The 16,879-nt window shown below is 37.3% G+C and overlaps 1 protein-coding gene across 1 annotated transcript; it reads left to right on the top strand.

Moving 5' to 3' along the window:
* The first annotated feature begins 7,273 nt into the window (after positions 1-7,273).
* Positions 7,274-15,290, top strand: LOC128053039 (protein LEG1 homolog). Its single transcript, XM_052645458.1, has 6 exons — positions 7,274-7,589; positions 8,960-9,046; positions 11,047-11,231; positions 11,713-11,849; positions 13,669-13,907; positions 15,187-15,290. Exons 1-6 carry the CDS (start codon positions 7,274-7,276, stop codon positions 15,288-15,290), a joined length of 1,068 nt encoding a protein of 355 aa, XP_052501418.1.
* The last annotated feature ends 1,589 nt before the right edge of the window (positions 15,291-16,879 follow it).

The raw sequence follows: 16,879 nt of genomic DNA, 5'->3' as shown, positions 1-16,879 counted from the left end.
ATAGTTAGTATTTTTATTTGTTATGTGAGCACAATTAAGTCTGTACTTTCATTAAGTACAATTCTTTGATTAGAAAATTAAGAGAATGCATGTCTTATTTCAGTCGTAAATCATCAAGCGCTTTCTAGTGGAAATCATATATGCTGCTGCTGCTGCTAAGTCGCTTCAGTCGTGTCCAACTCTGTGCGACCCCATAGACGGCAGCCCACCAGGCTCCCCCTTCCCTGGGATTCTCCAGGCAAGAACATTGGAGTGGGTTGCCATTTCCTTCTCTAATGCATGAAAGTGAAAAGTGAAAGTGAAGTCGCTCAGTCAAGTCAAACTCTTGGACTGCAGCCTACCAGGCTTCTCTGTCCATGGGATTTTCCAGGCAAGAGTACTGGAGTGGGTTGCAATTGCCTTCTCGAAATCATATATAACATTTCTAATAATGCAAGTCCTTTTATGTACTGTTTCTGGCTTTCTTGAATTTGAAAGATGTAGTATACTTCATGCTCATCTATGAAAGATTTTGGGAGATTGAAAATAAAGTTTGCTTTGTGTGTATGTTCTCTGTCATCTTTAATAACTATTGTCTTGTAACAAATAAAATATTCTTTAACTAGGATTGAAATAAGTTCTTCAAGGAAAAGTTTACCTGTGTTGACTTCCCAGGTGGCACTGCGGTAAAGACCACTGGCCGTAACAGGAGATGCAAGAGATACAGGTTCGATCCCTGGGTCAGGGAGATCCCCTGGAGTAGGAAACAGCAACCCACTTCAGTATTCATGGCCAGGAAAATTCCCTGGACATAGGAGCCTGGTGGGCTACAGTCCACGGGGTCACAAAGAGTCAGACATGAGTACACATGCATGCTTGAAACATGTTTACCTGTGTTAAAGAAGCCAGGAGACGTGCGGTACTTACTCCTCACTCTGCCACCCACAACCAAGGACCTATAAGGCTGAGCTCAGTCCTGTCTAACTCTTTGAGACCCCATAGACTATTGCCCAGAGGAGGCAATGGCAACCCACTCCAGTACTCTTGCTTGGAAAATCCGATGGGCGGAGGAGTCTGGTAGGCTGCAGTCCATGGGGTCTCTGAGAGTCGGACACGACTGAACGACTTCACTTTCAGTTTTCACTTTCATGCATTGAAGAAGGAAATGGCAACCCTCTCCAGTGTTCTTGCCTGGAGAATCCCAGGGACGGGGGAGCCGGGTGGGCTGCCATCTATGGGGTCGCAGAGTTGGACACCACTGAAGCAACTTAGCAGCAGCTGCAGCAGAGTGTTGCCCAACATGTTTCTGTGTCCATAGGATTATCCTGGCAAGAATACTGGGCTGGGTTGCCATTTCCTCCTCCAAGAGATCAAACCCACATCTCCTGCATCTCTTGCATTACAGGCAAATTCTTTATCTCTGAGCCATCTGGGAAGCCCATACTGCTGAGCACAATGATCAATTTTCACAGTATGATGGGGCTGCATAGATAGATGCCAAGACCTCCAACAATCAATGCTGCCTTCTTGCTAACTGAATTAAACAGTTTGGGGAAGGGGATGGAAAGGGGGTGAGAAATGAAGAAAGAAAGGTGTTCTTTGAGGCATGTTTGGTTTTTATAACCAAGGTTTCAATATAAAAATTATTTGCTTTAAGATCAAAGTCAGTATTAATGAGACTTTTCAATGTTTATCCAAAGGCTGAAGTTACAATGTACTTCTAAAGGGAGAAGGGTATGTAAAATTCCTCGGAAGGAATAGTCAGAATCTGAATATATCTCGATAAGCTGGAATACTAGAAACTCAAGCCCAAGAGAATGAAAACTGTTTTGGTTCTATGATCAAAAATTTGCAGTTTGACAATACTTACTGCTTCTACTGCTACCACTGAGGCCCACGTTCAATCATCTCTTCTTGGGTTTCTAAAATAACCTTGTAACCATTTTCGCCTTTCCTGCTTCAGTTCAGTTCAGTCACTCAGTCGTGTCTGACTCTTTGTGACCCCATGAATCGCAGCACGCCAGGCCTCCCTGTCCATCACCAACTCCCGGAGTTCACCCAGACTCATGTCCATCGAGTTGGTGATGCCATCCAGCCATCTCATCCTCTGTCATCCCCTTCTCCTCCTGCCCCCAATGCCTCTCAGCATCAGAGTCTTTTCCAATGAGTCAGCTCTTCACATGAGGTGGCCAAAGTACTGGAGTTTCAGCTTTAGCATCATTCCTTCCAAAGAACACCCAGGACTGATCTCCTTTAGAATGGACTGGTTGGATTTTCTTGTAGTCCAAGGGACTCTCAAGACTCTTCTCCAACACCACATTTCAAAAGCATCAATTCTTTGGCACTCAGCTTTCTTCACAGTCCAACTCTCACATCCATACATGACCACTGGAAAAACCATAGCCTTGACTAGACGGACCTTTGTTGGCAAAGTAAAGTCTCTGCTTTTAAATATGTTATCTAGGTTGGTCATAATTTTCCTTCCAAGGAGTAAGCGTCTTTTAATTTCATGGCTGCAATCACCATCTGCAGTGATTTTGGAACCCCCCAAATAAATTCCTCCACTGTTTCCCCATCTATTTCCTATGAAGTGATGGGACCAGATGCCATGATCTTCATTTTCTGAATGTTGAGCTTTAAGCCAACTTTTTCACTCTCCTCTTTCACATTCATCAAGAGGCTTTTTTGTTCCTCTCTACTTTCTGCCGTAAGGGTGGTGTCATCTGCATATCTGAGGTTTTGATATTTCTCCCGGCAATTTTGGTTCCAGCTTGTGCTTCTTTCAGCCCAACATTTCTAATGATGTACTCTACATATAAGTTAAATAAGCAGACTGACCTTATACTAATGCATATACATGGAATTTAGAAAGATGGTAACAATAACCCTGTATGCAAGATAGCAAAAGAGACACAGATGTATAGAACAGTCTTTTGGACTCTGTGGGAGAGGGAGAAGGTGGGATGATTTGGGAGAATGACATTGAAACCTGTGTAATATCATTAAAAAAAAGAAAAAAATCAGTAGCATCTCTGTTCTCTAACAACAAAATTTTTAGAAAAATAAATAAAGAAATCAAACCCATTTATAATAGTATAAGAATTTCAAATGCATTGAAGTAAATTTAGCCTAGATTTCTACTCTGAAAATTGTAAGACACTGATGAACAAAATCAAAGAACAAATAAATAAATGGAGAGATACCCTGTGTTCATGGAGTGGAAGAAATGATGCTGTCAAAATGTTGATACTTAAATAAACCACCTATAAATTCAATGTAAACCCTATCAAGATTCCAATGATATTTTTAAACAGAAGTAGGAAAAAATTCCTAAAATTTGTATGGAACCATGAAAGATGCAGAATAGCCAAAAAGGACCTGAGAAAGAGTAACAAAGTAGAAGGTATCACACTTCCTGATTTCAAGCTATACTATAAATCTATAATCATCAAAACTTTACGATACTGACACAAAAACAGAAAAATAGACCAGTGGAACAGAATAGGGAGTCCAGAAACAAGCCCAAGCATAGTCACTCAACTAAGATCAGACAAGGGAGCCAAGAACACTCAATGCAGAAAAGACAATGTCTTCAATAAATAGTATTGGGATAATTGAATAAATTTAAGTGAAAGGATGAAACTGGACCCATATCTTACACACTTATAAAAATTAACTCAAATTGAATCAAAGACTTAAATGCAATACTTGAAAACATGAAACTCTTTGAAGAAAATTCTAAAAAAATAAAGGAACAAAGCACACTGATATGAGTTTTGTCAATAATATTTTGAAATGATACAAAAAGCACAGGAAACAAATTCAAAAATAAACAAGCAAGACAACATCAAACCAAAAAGCAGAAACAATCAGCAAAGTGAGAAGACAGTGTACATAATGGGAGAAAAATATTTGCAACCCATGTAAATGATAAGCAATTATATCCAAAATATACAAACAACTCATATAATTCAGAAAAAAGCCATTTCTCCAAAGAAGATGCACAAAAGAACAACAGATACATAAATAGATGCTAATTATTGCAAGTTATTAGGAAAATGCAAATGAAAACCAAAATGAGATATCACCTCACACTTTAGGATATGAATTGTCAAAAAGACAAGAGATAACAAATGGTGCCTTGAACATAAAGAAAAGGACACTCTTGTGCACTGTGAGGAGCAGGGATTGTAAATTGGTACAACCACTAGGAAAAACATTATGGAAGGGCCTCAAATAATCAAACATAGAGCTATGATACGATCCAACAATTCTACTTCCAGAAGTATATCCAAAGGGAATCAAAAACACTAATGAAAAGATATTGCAGCTCAGTTTATAATAGCCAGGACATGGAAACCACCTAGATGTCCATCAGCAGATGAATGGATAAGAAAGCTGTGGTACATATACACAATGGAGTATTACTCAGCCAGTAAAAAGAATACATTTGAATCAGTTCTAATGAGGTGGATGAAACTGGAGCTGATTATATAGAGTGAAGTAAGCCAGAAAGAAAAACACCAATACAGTATAATGCATATATATGGAATTTAGAATGATGGTAATGGTAACCCTGTATGTGAGACAGCAAAAGAGACACAGATGTGTAGAACAGTTTTTTGGACTCTGTGGGAGAGGGAGAGGGAGATGGTGGGTTGATTTGGGAGAATGGCATTGAAACATGTATAATATCATATAAGAAATGAATTGCCAGTCTAGGTTCGATGCAGGATACAGGATGCTTGGGGCTGGTGCACTGGGATGACCCAGAGGGATGCTATGGGGAGGGAGGTGGGAGGGGGGTTCAGGATTGGGAACACGTGTACACCCGTGGCAGATTCATGTTGATGTATGGCAAAACCAATACAATATTGTAAAGTAAAATAATAATAATAATAATAATAATGATAAATAAAGCACCACCAAGGAAACTTCAAAAAAAAGAAAAGAAAAGATATCTACAACCCCATCTTCATAGCAGCAGTGTTTACAATAGCCAAGACAGGGAAACCTAAATGTCCATGGAAGGATAAAAGGATAATGAAGTTCTGGTAAATACATACAATGGAATATTCAACCTTAAAGAGCAAAGAAATGCAAACATTTGCTACCACATGGATAGAGGACGTTTAAGGCATTATGCTAAGTGAAATAAGGCAGAGAAAGACAAATACTGTATTATCTCACTTATATCCAAAATATGGAGGAAAAAAACACAATACTTGTAAAAAAGGTATTCGTAGTAATCATAGAGAGTGTTCCAGAAAACCTTCCACTACTGCTTTATTGACTATGCCAAAGCTTTTGACTGTGTGGATCACAACAAACTGGAAAATTCTTAAAGAGATGGGAACACCAGACCACCTTACCTGCCTCCTGAGAATTCTGTATGCAGATCATGAAGCAACAGTTAGAACCGGATAAGGAACAGATTGGTTCCAAATGGGGAAAAGAGTACATCGGGTCTGTATATTATCACCCTGCTTATTTAACTTGTATGCACACAGTACATCATGTGAAATGCTGAGCTGGATGAAGCACAATCTGGAATCAAGATTACTAGGAGAAATATCAATAAGCCTAGATACGCAAATGATACCACTCTTATGGCACAAAATGAAGAGGATCTAATGAACCTCTTGAGGAAAGGGAAAGAGGAGAGTGAAAAATCTGGCTTAGAACTCAACATTCAGAAGACTAAGATCATGACATCTGGTCCCATCACTTCATGGCAAATAGATGGGGAAACAATGGAAATAGTGACAGACTTTATTTTGGGGGCTCCAAAATCACTGCAGATGGTGAATGAAGCCATGAATAAAAGACACTTGCTCCTTGGAAGAAAAGCTATGACCAACCTAGACAGCATATCAAAAAGCAGAGACATTACTTCGCCAACAAAGGTCCAGCTAATCAAAGTTATGGTTTTTCCAGTAGTATGTATGGATGTGAGAGTTAGACCATAAAGAAAGCTGAGTGCCAAAGAATTGATGTTTTTGAACTGTGGAGTTGGAGAAGACTCTTGAGAGTCCCTTGGACTGAAAGGAGATCAAACCAGTCAATCCCAGAGGAAATCAGTTCTGACTATTCAGTAGAAGGACTGATGCTGAAGCTGAAATTCTGATACTTTGGCCACTTGATGCTAAGAGCTGACTCATTGGAAAAGACCCTAATGCTGGGAAAGATTGAAGGCAGGAAGAGAAGGGGATTACAGAAGATAAGGTGGTTGGATGGCATCACCAACTCAATGGACATGAGTTTGAGCAAGCTCTGGGGGTTAGTGATGGACATGGAAGCCTGGCATGCTGCAGTTCATGGGATTGGAAAGAGTTGGACATGACAGCAACTGAACTGACTGACTGTAAAAAAGAGCTCATACTTGTGGTTACCACAAGAGGCAGTTGGGAGGATAGAAAACAGAAGGGAACTGGTCAGAAAGTACAAACTTCCAGTTACAAGATAAGTACTAGGAATGTAATGTACAACAAGATAACTATAGCTAACACTGCTATATAATATATCAAAAATTGTCAAGATAGTAAATCTAAACAGTTCTCACACAAGAAAAGTGTTTCCCCTTTTGGCTTTCTTTTCTTTTTATTGTATTTAGGTGATGATAGCTGAAAAACTGTGATAATCATTTTACAATACATGTAAATCAAACTATAATGCTGTAGACTTAAATTTAGGCAATGATGTATGCCAACTGTTTCTCAATAAAACTGGAAAACAATGAAAGTATTTGGGTTAAAGTTAATACAATGTTTTAGAAAAACTGACAATGTTTAGGTAATTTAAGCCACAGGAAATAATTGTCTATTGGCAAAAAATTATCTCTGCAAACAATTTATTTGAAGTGTTTTGCAATGGGCTTTAACAATTTTAATTACTAAATCTATATTGGCAGATGGCTTCCCTGGTAGCTCAGAGGGTAAAGCGTCTGCCTGCAATGCAGGAGACCTGGGTTCAGTCCCTGGGTCAGGAAGATCCCCTGAAGAAGGAAATGACAACCCACTCCAGTACTCTTGCCTGGAAAATCCCATAGACAGAGAAGCCTGATAGACTACAGTCCATGGGATCGCAAAGAGTTGGACACGACTGAGCAACTTCACTTTCACTTTTCATATTGGCAAGGCTCATTAATTTACTCATTAATTCAGATTCTAGTTGGTCAGTGTATTACCTGCTCAAATATTCATCACTCTCTAGTTGGCCCAAGGACTGCCTCCCATCTGCTATATAACTTGCTTTTGTTTGAGACTTAGGCTTAAGTACAACAGGCAGTGAGAGGATGTGGTCTTCTTTGCTGATCCCCACTTTTCTCTTCCTGAGCTTCTCTTCTGTGGGATTGGCCCCAGATCCAGGGTCAACCACCCATGAAAATGACAACTACCCACCTTTTTGGGACCAAACTGATGGAGACATAGCAGAATTTCCAGTGCAGAATAACAAGATAATTGTTGATCCCTGGAAATATATGGATCGACTAAGAATATATAAGATCCTTATAACAGAATCAAACAAATATTTTGCTTCATTTGGAAAAAACGATACAGGCAATGTGCTTTGGGCATTGACTTTATTTTATGGAAGGCTATTTAAAACAGGTATGTATATTTGAATTATTCCCTAGGAAAATTGCTTGTCTCTTTCTTTGATGCTAGAAGTGGCATTACAGCTAATCTATTTAAGTGTTACTATCTGAATACTCATGCATTCAGTCAATATAACCAATGCAGTCAATATAATAGTTTATCTTTAACTATTCAGGCTTTCATATTACCTAGTCAAATACTTCTTTTGAATAGTAAAGTTATTTGTCACACCTTTGCTTTACATTTTATAGAATTCCTGGTTTAAACATAAATTCCTGCAGCTTTTAAAATAAATTCCTGTAAACTGTAAACAAAAAAGCTTATTGTTTGAAGAAGAAATGTCCGCTTCTAGATGAAAAAATAAACCTTGTTTTTTTAAAGCCTGAGAGGCTTTAAATGTGACACTATAAATAACTCTGTTTCATGGGGTGAGCTTTTTATAGGAAATAAGACAAAAATTTTTTTAGCTATGAAATCCAGGATGAGGTTTCACACAAACTAAGGTAAGGAACATATTTTCCCTTAAAAGCCTGGGCTTTGCCTCGTAAATATTAGTAGAAAGAGTAATAAGATATGGCCCTCACTGCACAGTCTCTTTCCTGTTAGTTGTTAGGTTCAGGCAGGAAAAAAAAAGGGCTGAAAACAGGGAGGAACTGGTCCAGAATGCAGCACTCTCTACCTGCACTTAAACAAGTAGGATGGGGAGTCACGTGTGATGCTCAAAACTCAGCATCCTCTCTGAGAAAGGGAGAAAGCTTCTCCCTTTTCTGCCTCAGTTGGAGTGAATTTCTCCATCTGTATTGTGCTCTCACTACTTCTTCAATCAATTATCTTATTAATTACTGAGATTCTGTAACTGAATCAGCTTCCCATTCTCATGAAATTCTTTTTTTTAATGTAAATTTATTTATTTTAATTGAAGGTTAATTACTTTACAATATTGTATTGGTTTAGAATGTGGTGCCCTCATATAGAAAAAAAAAAAAAAGAAACTTCTGCATATTTGAATTATTGCAATGAAGTCTTGATTGATTTAGGAAGAAAAGAAGGACCCACAGAGACTGCTTTGTGAAACACTCTGCAGGTCCAGCTTAGTCAAGAAGGAGTTGGTAAAGAAAATAAATATGGTATAAAGAAAATAACAAAGAAAAATTAAAAAAAAAAAACAGAAAAAAAATGCAAGGAAGGGTCTGTACAGGTTGGAGTTTCTAAGAAGCTTTGAGCTCTCAAGGTGAATGAAATGCTGTTCATATGAATACACCATATCATTAGCAGGAATAATCCTCTTCTTACTCTTTGGAAGGGAGCATATGAGTCTTTTCCTCTCTTATGACTTTCTATTCAAGGTTTAACTCTTTTCACCTGCCCTGTTTACTCTGTAGATAGATTTTCAGAGCCTCCCAATAGTTCACGGTGTGCTTATGAGTCTGGAGTCTCTAGCTGCATATCTATCAACAGTGGCTGGGGAGGTAAGTGTTACATTTCACCATGCTTCTTTACCGATCTGTGGTTGTGGGCCTTGCTACCTCTGCTTTTCTATGCGGTAGGCTAAGTTTGGTTAAATCTCGATATTTCCTTTGTAAACATATACAATTTTCTGTGCAATCTCCCAGGAGATGATTAATTAAAAAAAAACAAAAACATGAATGATAACTCTGCTATGGCGACATCTAAACTAATGATGTATAGTACACTGTCATTTTGTGTCAGAGATGTGGGCATGTGCTCAGTTGTGTCCACCTCTTTGAGACCTCATGGACTGTAGCCCACCAGGCTTCTCTGTCCAAGCAAAACTACTGGAACGGATTTCCATTTCCTACTCCAGGGGATCTTCCTGACCCAGGGACTGGACCCTCATCTCTTGCCATCTCCTGCATTGGCAGGTGGATCCGTTACCACTGTAACACCTGGGATACCATTGTTCATTTTAGATATATACTAAAGAAGAAAATGATACTTTCAATTACCTAATATTTCAAATTTTCTATTGCATAATTCCACCCACTCCTAGTTCCTTCTACAACTAGCTACCATTTATTTCACATTTACACATTCCCAAACCTCACTTTAGCCATTTAGAGAGATTTAATTCAACTTTTTCCATGATCTTAAATTAATATTCTCATAATACAGATAATCAAGCAGAAGCTGAGTGAGGTTGATTAATTTGCTTATCATGAAGCTAGTAATAGAAAGTCTAAACATTCATCTTTTCTCTCAATTCATTTCCTTAATCACTTAAGTTTTCCTCCCTAAACCCCTAATTTGAAAAAACAGCAAGAATTTAATAATGATTTATTATTTTCAATTGCAAAACATTTCATGCCTTAAAGACCAATTTCACTGTAGGGGACACCTACTATATCTGCTCCTTCTGATTGGTTTATGCAGAAATATACCTTCATTAGGTACAAAGTTTAGAAAAGTGAATTTAAAATGTACCTTTCAAAATAAAGATTGTACTTGGCAGTGAACAAAATTCTTCTAGTTCAAAGTAAAGTTTATACCGAGAATCATCCCCTCAAAGGTGAAAATTAAGGCTAAAAGTAGAAATAAGTGAAATGAGGTCAACTAGTACACCAGGTTTCATCTAATGAGAGAATGGCTTATCATCACAAGGCTTGAAAATATTCCTTGAAATACCTATCTATCAATTGTGTCTTCTCCCTTGTGTTTTCTATCACCAGTATCTGGCTTCTGCTTGACATTTAGATTAACAATCAAAATAGTTCTCTTATTGTCAAGCAGGAATGTGGAAGGATGTGCTTCATTAGCAGCAGGTGTGGAGTCGTGCCTGAGACCAAAGCCTGGCTGAGGCATAGGCCGAAGCATAACCCTGGCCTGGGAACTGCCAGAATCCTGGTAGACAAGATGAACCGAGGAATCAAGTAGATAAATAGTCCAAAAACAGAATGTACTAGAGTGAGGACTTGGTTGAAATGAATTAGCATCAAGAACCAGAAGAAAGTCAAACTGAAAATGAGAAAATGTATTCAAGGTTGTTTGGGAAGAGATTTGGTTGGGATTTAGAACCATCCTTAAGAGAGCTGAGATAGAACAAGATGGTTCTATCAAAATCTCTTCCTCAGTCTAGGCAAAGAATCTCCACAAATATCATCTACATATATACCCAAACTGAAGTAAATATTTTCCTGAGCCAAATCTGATTATTTGCTTCCTATGTAAGGGGTAAATAAATACAGGACATAAATAATTTGGAACTGGATTGAACTAAGTAGATTCATATACAACTTTCTGTATCCAGAATGTGCCCCTAATGGAAACTTTCCTCACTGAGATTAATCCTAAATTCTCATAATCATATGCATTTCTTAGAGGCAAAAATTCAACATGATACTTTGGAGATAAAGAAGAGAAGTTGTATAGATTAAGCATTACTCATTTGGTTAACTCCTACTTTGTATAGACAGTTAATGGCTCCAGATATTTTCATCCTGTTTTTCTATAGGCATTAACTACTATGTGGTTATTATGTATTTCCTTGCTGCAATTGAATCTGAGTTTTTGGGGAATTTGCCATATGAGGTAGAGTTACTATCTCGAGAGGAGTACAGATCTAACTTCTGTTATTCAGTTGAGGAATGTCGTGCAGCCTATCCACAAGCTATGGATATAGCCAACAGGTTTTATAAGGTAAAAGAATGTAATGATATTTTTATGAATGGAGTGAATGAAAACACTGAATGAAGTTCTTCTGTTGGGATTTATGATTGAAAAATAGATAAAACTTCACATTTATATGCATTTGAAATTATGTTAGAGCTTTGTCCCTTCCCCCTCTAATTCTTTTGCTTAGTATCCTGAAGTGATCCTAGTTAATAGCAAATTGGCATAATTGTATTTATAAAAACATTTTCAATAGAATTCATGTAATAATCACCAAATTATGTTTGCCTCGGCAAACAGAACAGCATAAATCTTTTTACAAAGCAAACAAAGTTAAATGATATCTTTAAGTGTTAAAATCTATTCTGAAAATAAATTTCATTTGTGAACAATCAGCTAGATGAGTATGTCACAATGTTCTTTTTCAGGAATTCATGATACTGGTAATTAAAGGTATTTTAATTTACTTTAAAATCTTTTATTGACCTAAATCTTATTCATTCTACAGTATCTACAATCCAGAAAGATAGTTTCCACTACCAGTGGTATTCCTCAGTATGACACAGATGAGGACACAGCGATCTTTAAGATGTGGGCGGCCCATCAAGCTGCCATTGATGTGGCAAAACCGAAGTTCAGGGATGTGTAAGAGAATTGCTTTATCTGATGCAGTTAAACAGTTTTTTTCTCTGGCATAGTAAAAAATAATGTTTAAGTTTTGGTTGCCTCAAATGTTCATTGCTCATATTTTCTATAATATCAGGAAATAGATTTTCCAATTTTATTTGCAGTTCATCTAAGAGTCACATATCAGTTATATATCTTGAATGTAGCTTTCCTTAGTTTATAGTTGTCAGTTCACTCTTTCAATGATGTCTCCTTCATTTGAAAATTTTTCAGTGTGGACCAATTTCTCAATTTTTTTTTCCTTTACTATTTAATTCTTTTTCTGGTTGAAAAAAAAGAAACCTACCCAGTGATCGTCAATGGATTGGGTTTTTTTTTTTTTTTTTTTTTTGTATGTTTCTCTGTATGTGTAGAGTCCTATTTATTAATAGTTCAGCACTAACTGTGATGTTTCTTCTCTCAGTTCTACAATGTTATCGAAGACTCTTCTCATCATGTCAACATTAGATCAATACCTCTCAAAATCAATCATTGCCTTGTCTTCCCTTCTTATTAGGAACTTGGGCTACCATCATCAAATACTATAAATTAGTTGTTTTATATCACAGAAATTTATTTTCTCACAATTCTGGAGGCTGCAAATTCAGAACTAGGGTGCCAGCATGGTCAACTTCAGCTGAGGGCCTTCTATCTGTCTTGCAGATGACTGTCCTCTTGCATCATGGCATCCGTGTCTTCACATGGAGAAGAGAGAGAGAGAAAAAATCTGCACTCTAGTCTCTCTTCCTCTTTAGTATGAACTTCAACATGTAAATTTTCAGACTATCATATCTTTTTTCTTACTTTGAAGAAGATTTTGAAGTCACGATTTCTCAGTATTGTTGTCCACTCTGACATCTTAGAATGTGTTTTTAATATTTTATTCAGTTTTATGGTTGTTTCCTGCAAGAGAGAATTGAGCATGCCATTTAAGTCTTTAAATTAAATGAACTCAAGAGAAACCATCTGTTGTTTGTTTGTCCCCTGGCTTTTGCTCCTGTTATATCCTATTCAAGAAGGTGATTTGATTACTGTGGCAAATTTCTAGTCCACTTCTTATTTCCTAGGAATTAGGAGCAATTATGTAAGCATATACACACAATAAACATGAGTCAATTATGTATGTTGTTGAAGAATTTTCAGAAACTGCCATTAGGTAACCTTCTATTTCTTATACTGGCTTGTAGTATCCAGTCCCTGAACTGTGTTTGTGGAAAACAAGTGACATTAGACATTAGTGGCACAGAAATTAGATATAGGAGAAACACAATGAGAAAGCACCAAGAGTAAATCTAGTGGAAGTAAGAGTTGGTTAAGATGCTACAATTTTTTTAAGTTGTGATTCAAAAGTTTTGCCGTCTCTGTTGCTATGTAACAGATTCTTCCCTGGTGGCTCAGAAGGTAAAACATCTGCCTGTAATGCAGGAGATACGGGTTTGCCCACTAGGTTGGGAAGATCCCCTGGAGAAGGAAATGGCAACCCACTTCAGTACCCTTGCCTGGAAAATCCCATGGAGGAAGGAGCTGGTAGGCTACAGTCCTTGGGGTAGCAAAGACTCGAACATTACTGAGTGACTTCACTTTCACTTAGATTCTTCAGCTAATGTAGGCACAATGTAGAAGATAGTGTGAGGATTAATTACAATATACTGAAACTGTATGTTTGGTTCAGTCAACTATTTAATAAAGAGCATGAAATTCCTAAGGAACATGGGAGAAAAGACACATTTAGAGTTTAATTTGTGTTTAAATGAAGTATTTTGTAACTCATGCAGCTAACTTTGTGTCCTTCCTTTAGCTCATTCTATTCTTCTGAAACTGAACGAGACTTCACCATGGACTTCCTACTGACCATAGAATTAGTTGAGGCAGTGTTATATCGCCCATACTTTGAAAGTTCAGCAGAATTGCTAGTGGTATTCCCACACAGACTACTCACGGATCAGGATCGCAATGTTCTCACGAGTAACTTCAGCAGACGGGAAAAAGCACTGATGACTTTAGCAAAACTCATTACAAAAATAAATAAAAGCACAGGTATGATTATGAGTTATACTATCCATGAAGCCTAAATGAACCAAAGTCATTTGAAAATTAAATATATTTAATGATCCATTCAACAAGAATGATTGAGTACCTGCTATATTATAGATATATTGAGTAATATTATGACAGTTACAGAAAACTACCCTTCCAGGATCTCACATATCATGTAGCTTCTGCAATAGTGACAGTTTTAAAATCGACACTTTTATATGTCTCTTCTTAAAATTCTTATTGCTACCCCCCAAATATCCTGAGTTCTTGCTTAGGATTCAAAATTGCTAGTCTGTGAAAATCTGGCTCTTCATTATTGTTGTGTCATTCTCCCCAGTGTAAAGTGTGCTCATCCACCAAGACAGAGAATATAATAAGAAACAGAGATGGTTGGTGTGCAAGTAGGAAGACTGGGTGCAGAGAGACAGTTATATAAAATTTTTGAGCATCAATTAAATAATGGATATTAAGCTTTCTGTCTTCACACATCATTTCATTTGTTGTCCTTAGGTATGGTATGAAATACATAGCATTGTTTACATTTGTGAAGAAAAAGTTCATATGACATTAAATAACATGTCCAAAATGATATAGTTTGTAAGTAGCTGAAACAAACTTAAACTACACATTGTTTAAATTCAGTTTTTGAGGTTTTTGTTTTTCTTACTATCTAATATAACCTGTGTTGAAAATACAAAAGTTCTGATGAACTAGTGAATCTTACACATTTAAATCTCAATCGTTTAGAATTAGAACTGTGGAGTCTCTTCAGTTCCAGCCCATTTCTTCATGGATTAATCCTAAGGATCAGGGAAGCTAAGTTGCAAATTTCACTTAGCTTTAGTGACAGTTGGACAGCAACCAGGTCTCCTTCCTCGGAGGAAAGGTTCACTCTAGAAACAAAGATTACAAACAAGAGTAAGAAAGGAGTTATGATGAGTCTCAACAATTTCTGCTTAATTTATTCCATAAGATATTGTGGTTATTACATTGTGTGAGAATTTTTTAAATACACCTCATTCTCAAATAAGGGAAACAGCTCATCATTTATTATATAAGCTGCCAAACAAGCACGAGGAGAAATAGCCCTTCTTTCTCACTGTTAGATTGTCCAACACAATGCATTTCCCTGTATCCTTTGACAAGCCTAATGATCAGTGTTACTAATATGTTACAAATCCTGTAATTAGAATTTTTATCTTGTTTTGTATATTTTTGGATTTCAAAGTTGTTTTCATAATTTTATTAACTGGAAACATACATGTTTCTATTTTCACAGGAGGTTTATTATTAACAATTTGGAAGAAGCTCATGACTTCAAAATTTGCTCGGGCTATGGGACGTTTCTTCATTAAAAGGCTACTCTTAATATCAATTGAGTAGCCTAAATTTATGCTATTATGTGTAGATTAGTTTAATTCCATGAATAAAAGCAATCAAATGTTATAATGACTGTGAAAAGTTTGTTGTTCTTATTCTCCAGCTTCATCTTTGTATTTTCAAAGTTATCAGCCAATAATCCCCCCTGCAACCCTCCCCTCAGAACTGAGCTACATACCTGGTCGAAGCTAATTAGTTTCATAGAATACCTGAGTTACACATGAATATATCAGTATCTGTGCCAAAGACAGGTTACACTATTGATATTTAAGATTTTGATACTCATTCATAGATTGCCAGGTAAGCAGGGAAAATTCTCCTCTAAAAGATTATGCTTATAAGATAGAACTTTGGGCATTGGAGGGACATTTTAAGCAATTTATATTCTAGGACTGAACTCCAAGTACATTGCCATATGAGCACATTTTTCAATTCATGTAATGAATGAGGCTGCTGTTTTAGTGCCTGAGCACATGGAGAAATCGTTTCACCATCAAGTAGAAAATTTCTGAGTTCCTCTAGTGTAAGACCCAGTTCCCCCCTCAGTCAGTCTCCCCAATCAGGGAGCTTCCATAAGCCTCTTATCCTTCTCCATCAGAGGGCAGACAGACTGAAAACCACAGTCACAGAAAACTAACCAATCTGATCACATGGACCACAACCTTATCTTACTCAGTGAAACTAAGAGCCATGCCAGGTAGGGCCACACAAGATGGACGGCTCATGGTGGAGACTTCTGAAAACACGTGGTCCACTGGAGAAGGAAATGGCAAACCACTTCAGTATTTTTCCCTTGAGAACCCCAAGAACAGTATGAAAAGGCAAAAAGATAGGACACTGAAAGATGAACTCCCAAGGTCAGTACATGCCAAATATGTTATTGGAGATCAGTGGAGAAATAACTCCAGAAATAATAAAGAGAAAGATTCAAAGCAAAAACAACACCCAGCTGTGGATGTGACTGGTGATGGAAGTAAAGTCCAATGCTGTAAAGAACAATATCACATAGGAATCTGGAATGTTAAGTCCGTGAATCAAGGCAAATGGGAAGTGGTCAAACAAGATGGCAAGAGTGAACATTGACATTTTGGGAATCAGCGAACTAAAATGGACTAGAATGGGTGAATTTAACTCAGATGGCCATTATATCTACTACTGTGGGCAAAAATCTCTTAGACCAAATGGAGTAGCCATCATGGTCAACAAAAGAGTCTGAAATGCAGTACTTGGATGCAATCTCACAAATGACAGAACATCTCTGTTTGTTTCCAAGGCAAACCATTAAGTATCACAGTAATCCGAGTCTATGCCCCAACCAGTGATGCTGAAGTCACTGGAGTTGAATGGTTCTATGAAGATCTACAAGACCTTGTAGGACTAATACCCACCAAAAATGTTCGTTTCATTATAGGAGACAAGAATGCAAAAGTAAGAAATCAAGAAATACCTGGAGTAACAGGCAAATTTGGCCTTGGAGTACAGAAAGAATCAGGGCAAAGGCTAATAGAGTTTTGCCAAGAGAATGCACTGGTCATAGCAAACACCCTCTTTCAGCAACACAAGAGAAGGCTACACATGGACATCACCAGATG

This window comes from Budorcas taxicolor, chromosome 9 (assembly GCF_023091745.1).
Source record: "Budorcas taxicolor isolate Tak-1 chromosome 9, Takin1.1, whole genome shotgun sequence".
NCBI lineage: Eukaryota > Metazoa > Chordata > Mammalia > Artiodactyla > Bovidae > Budorcas > Budorcas taxicolor.
The sequence above is the reverse complement of the archived record's forward strand: the minus strand, read 5'-3'. Positions and strand labels throughout refer to the sequence as shown.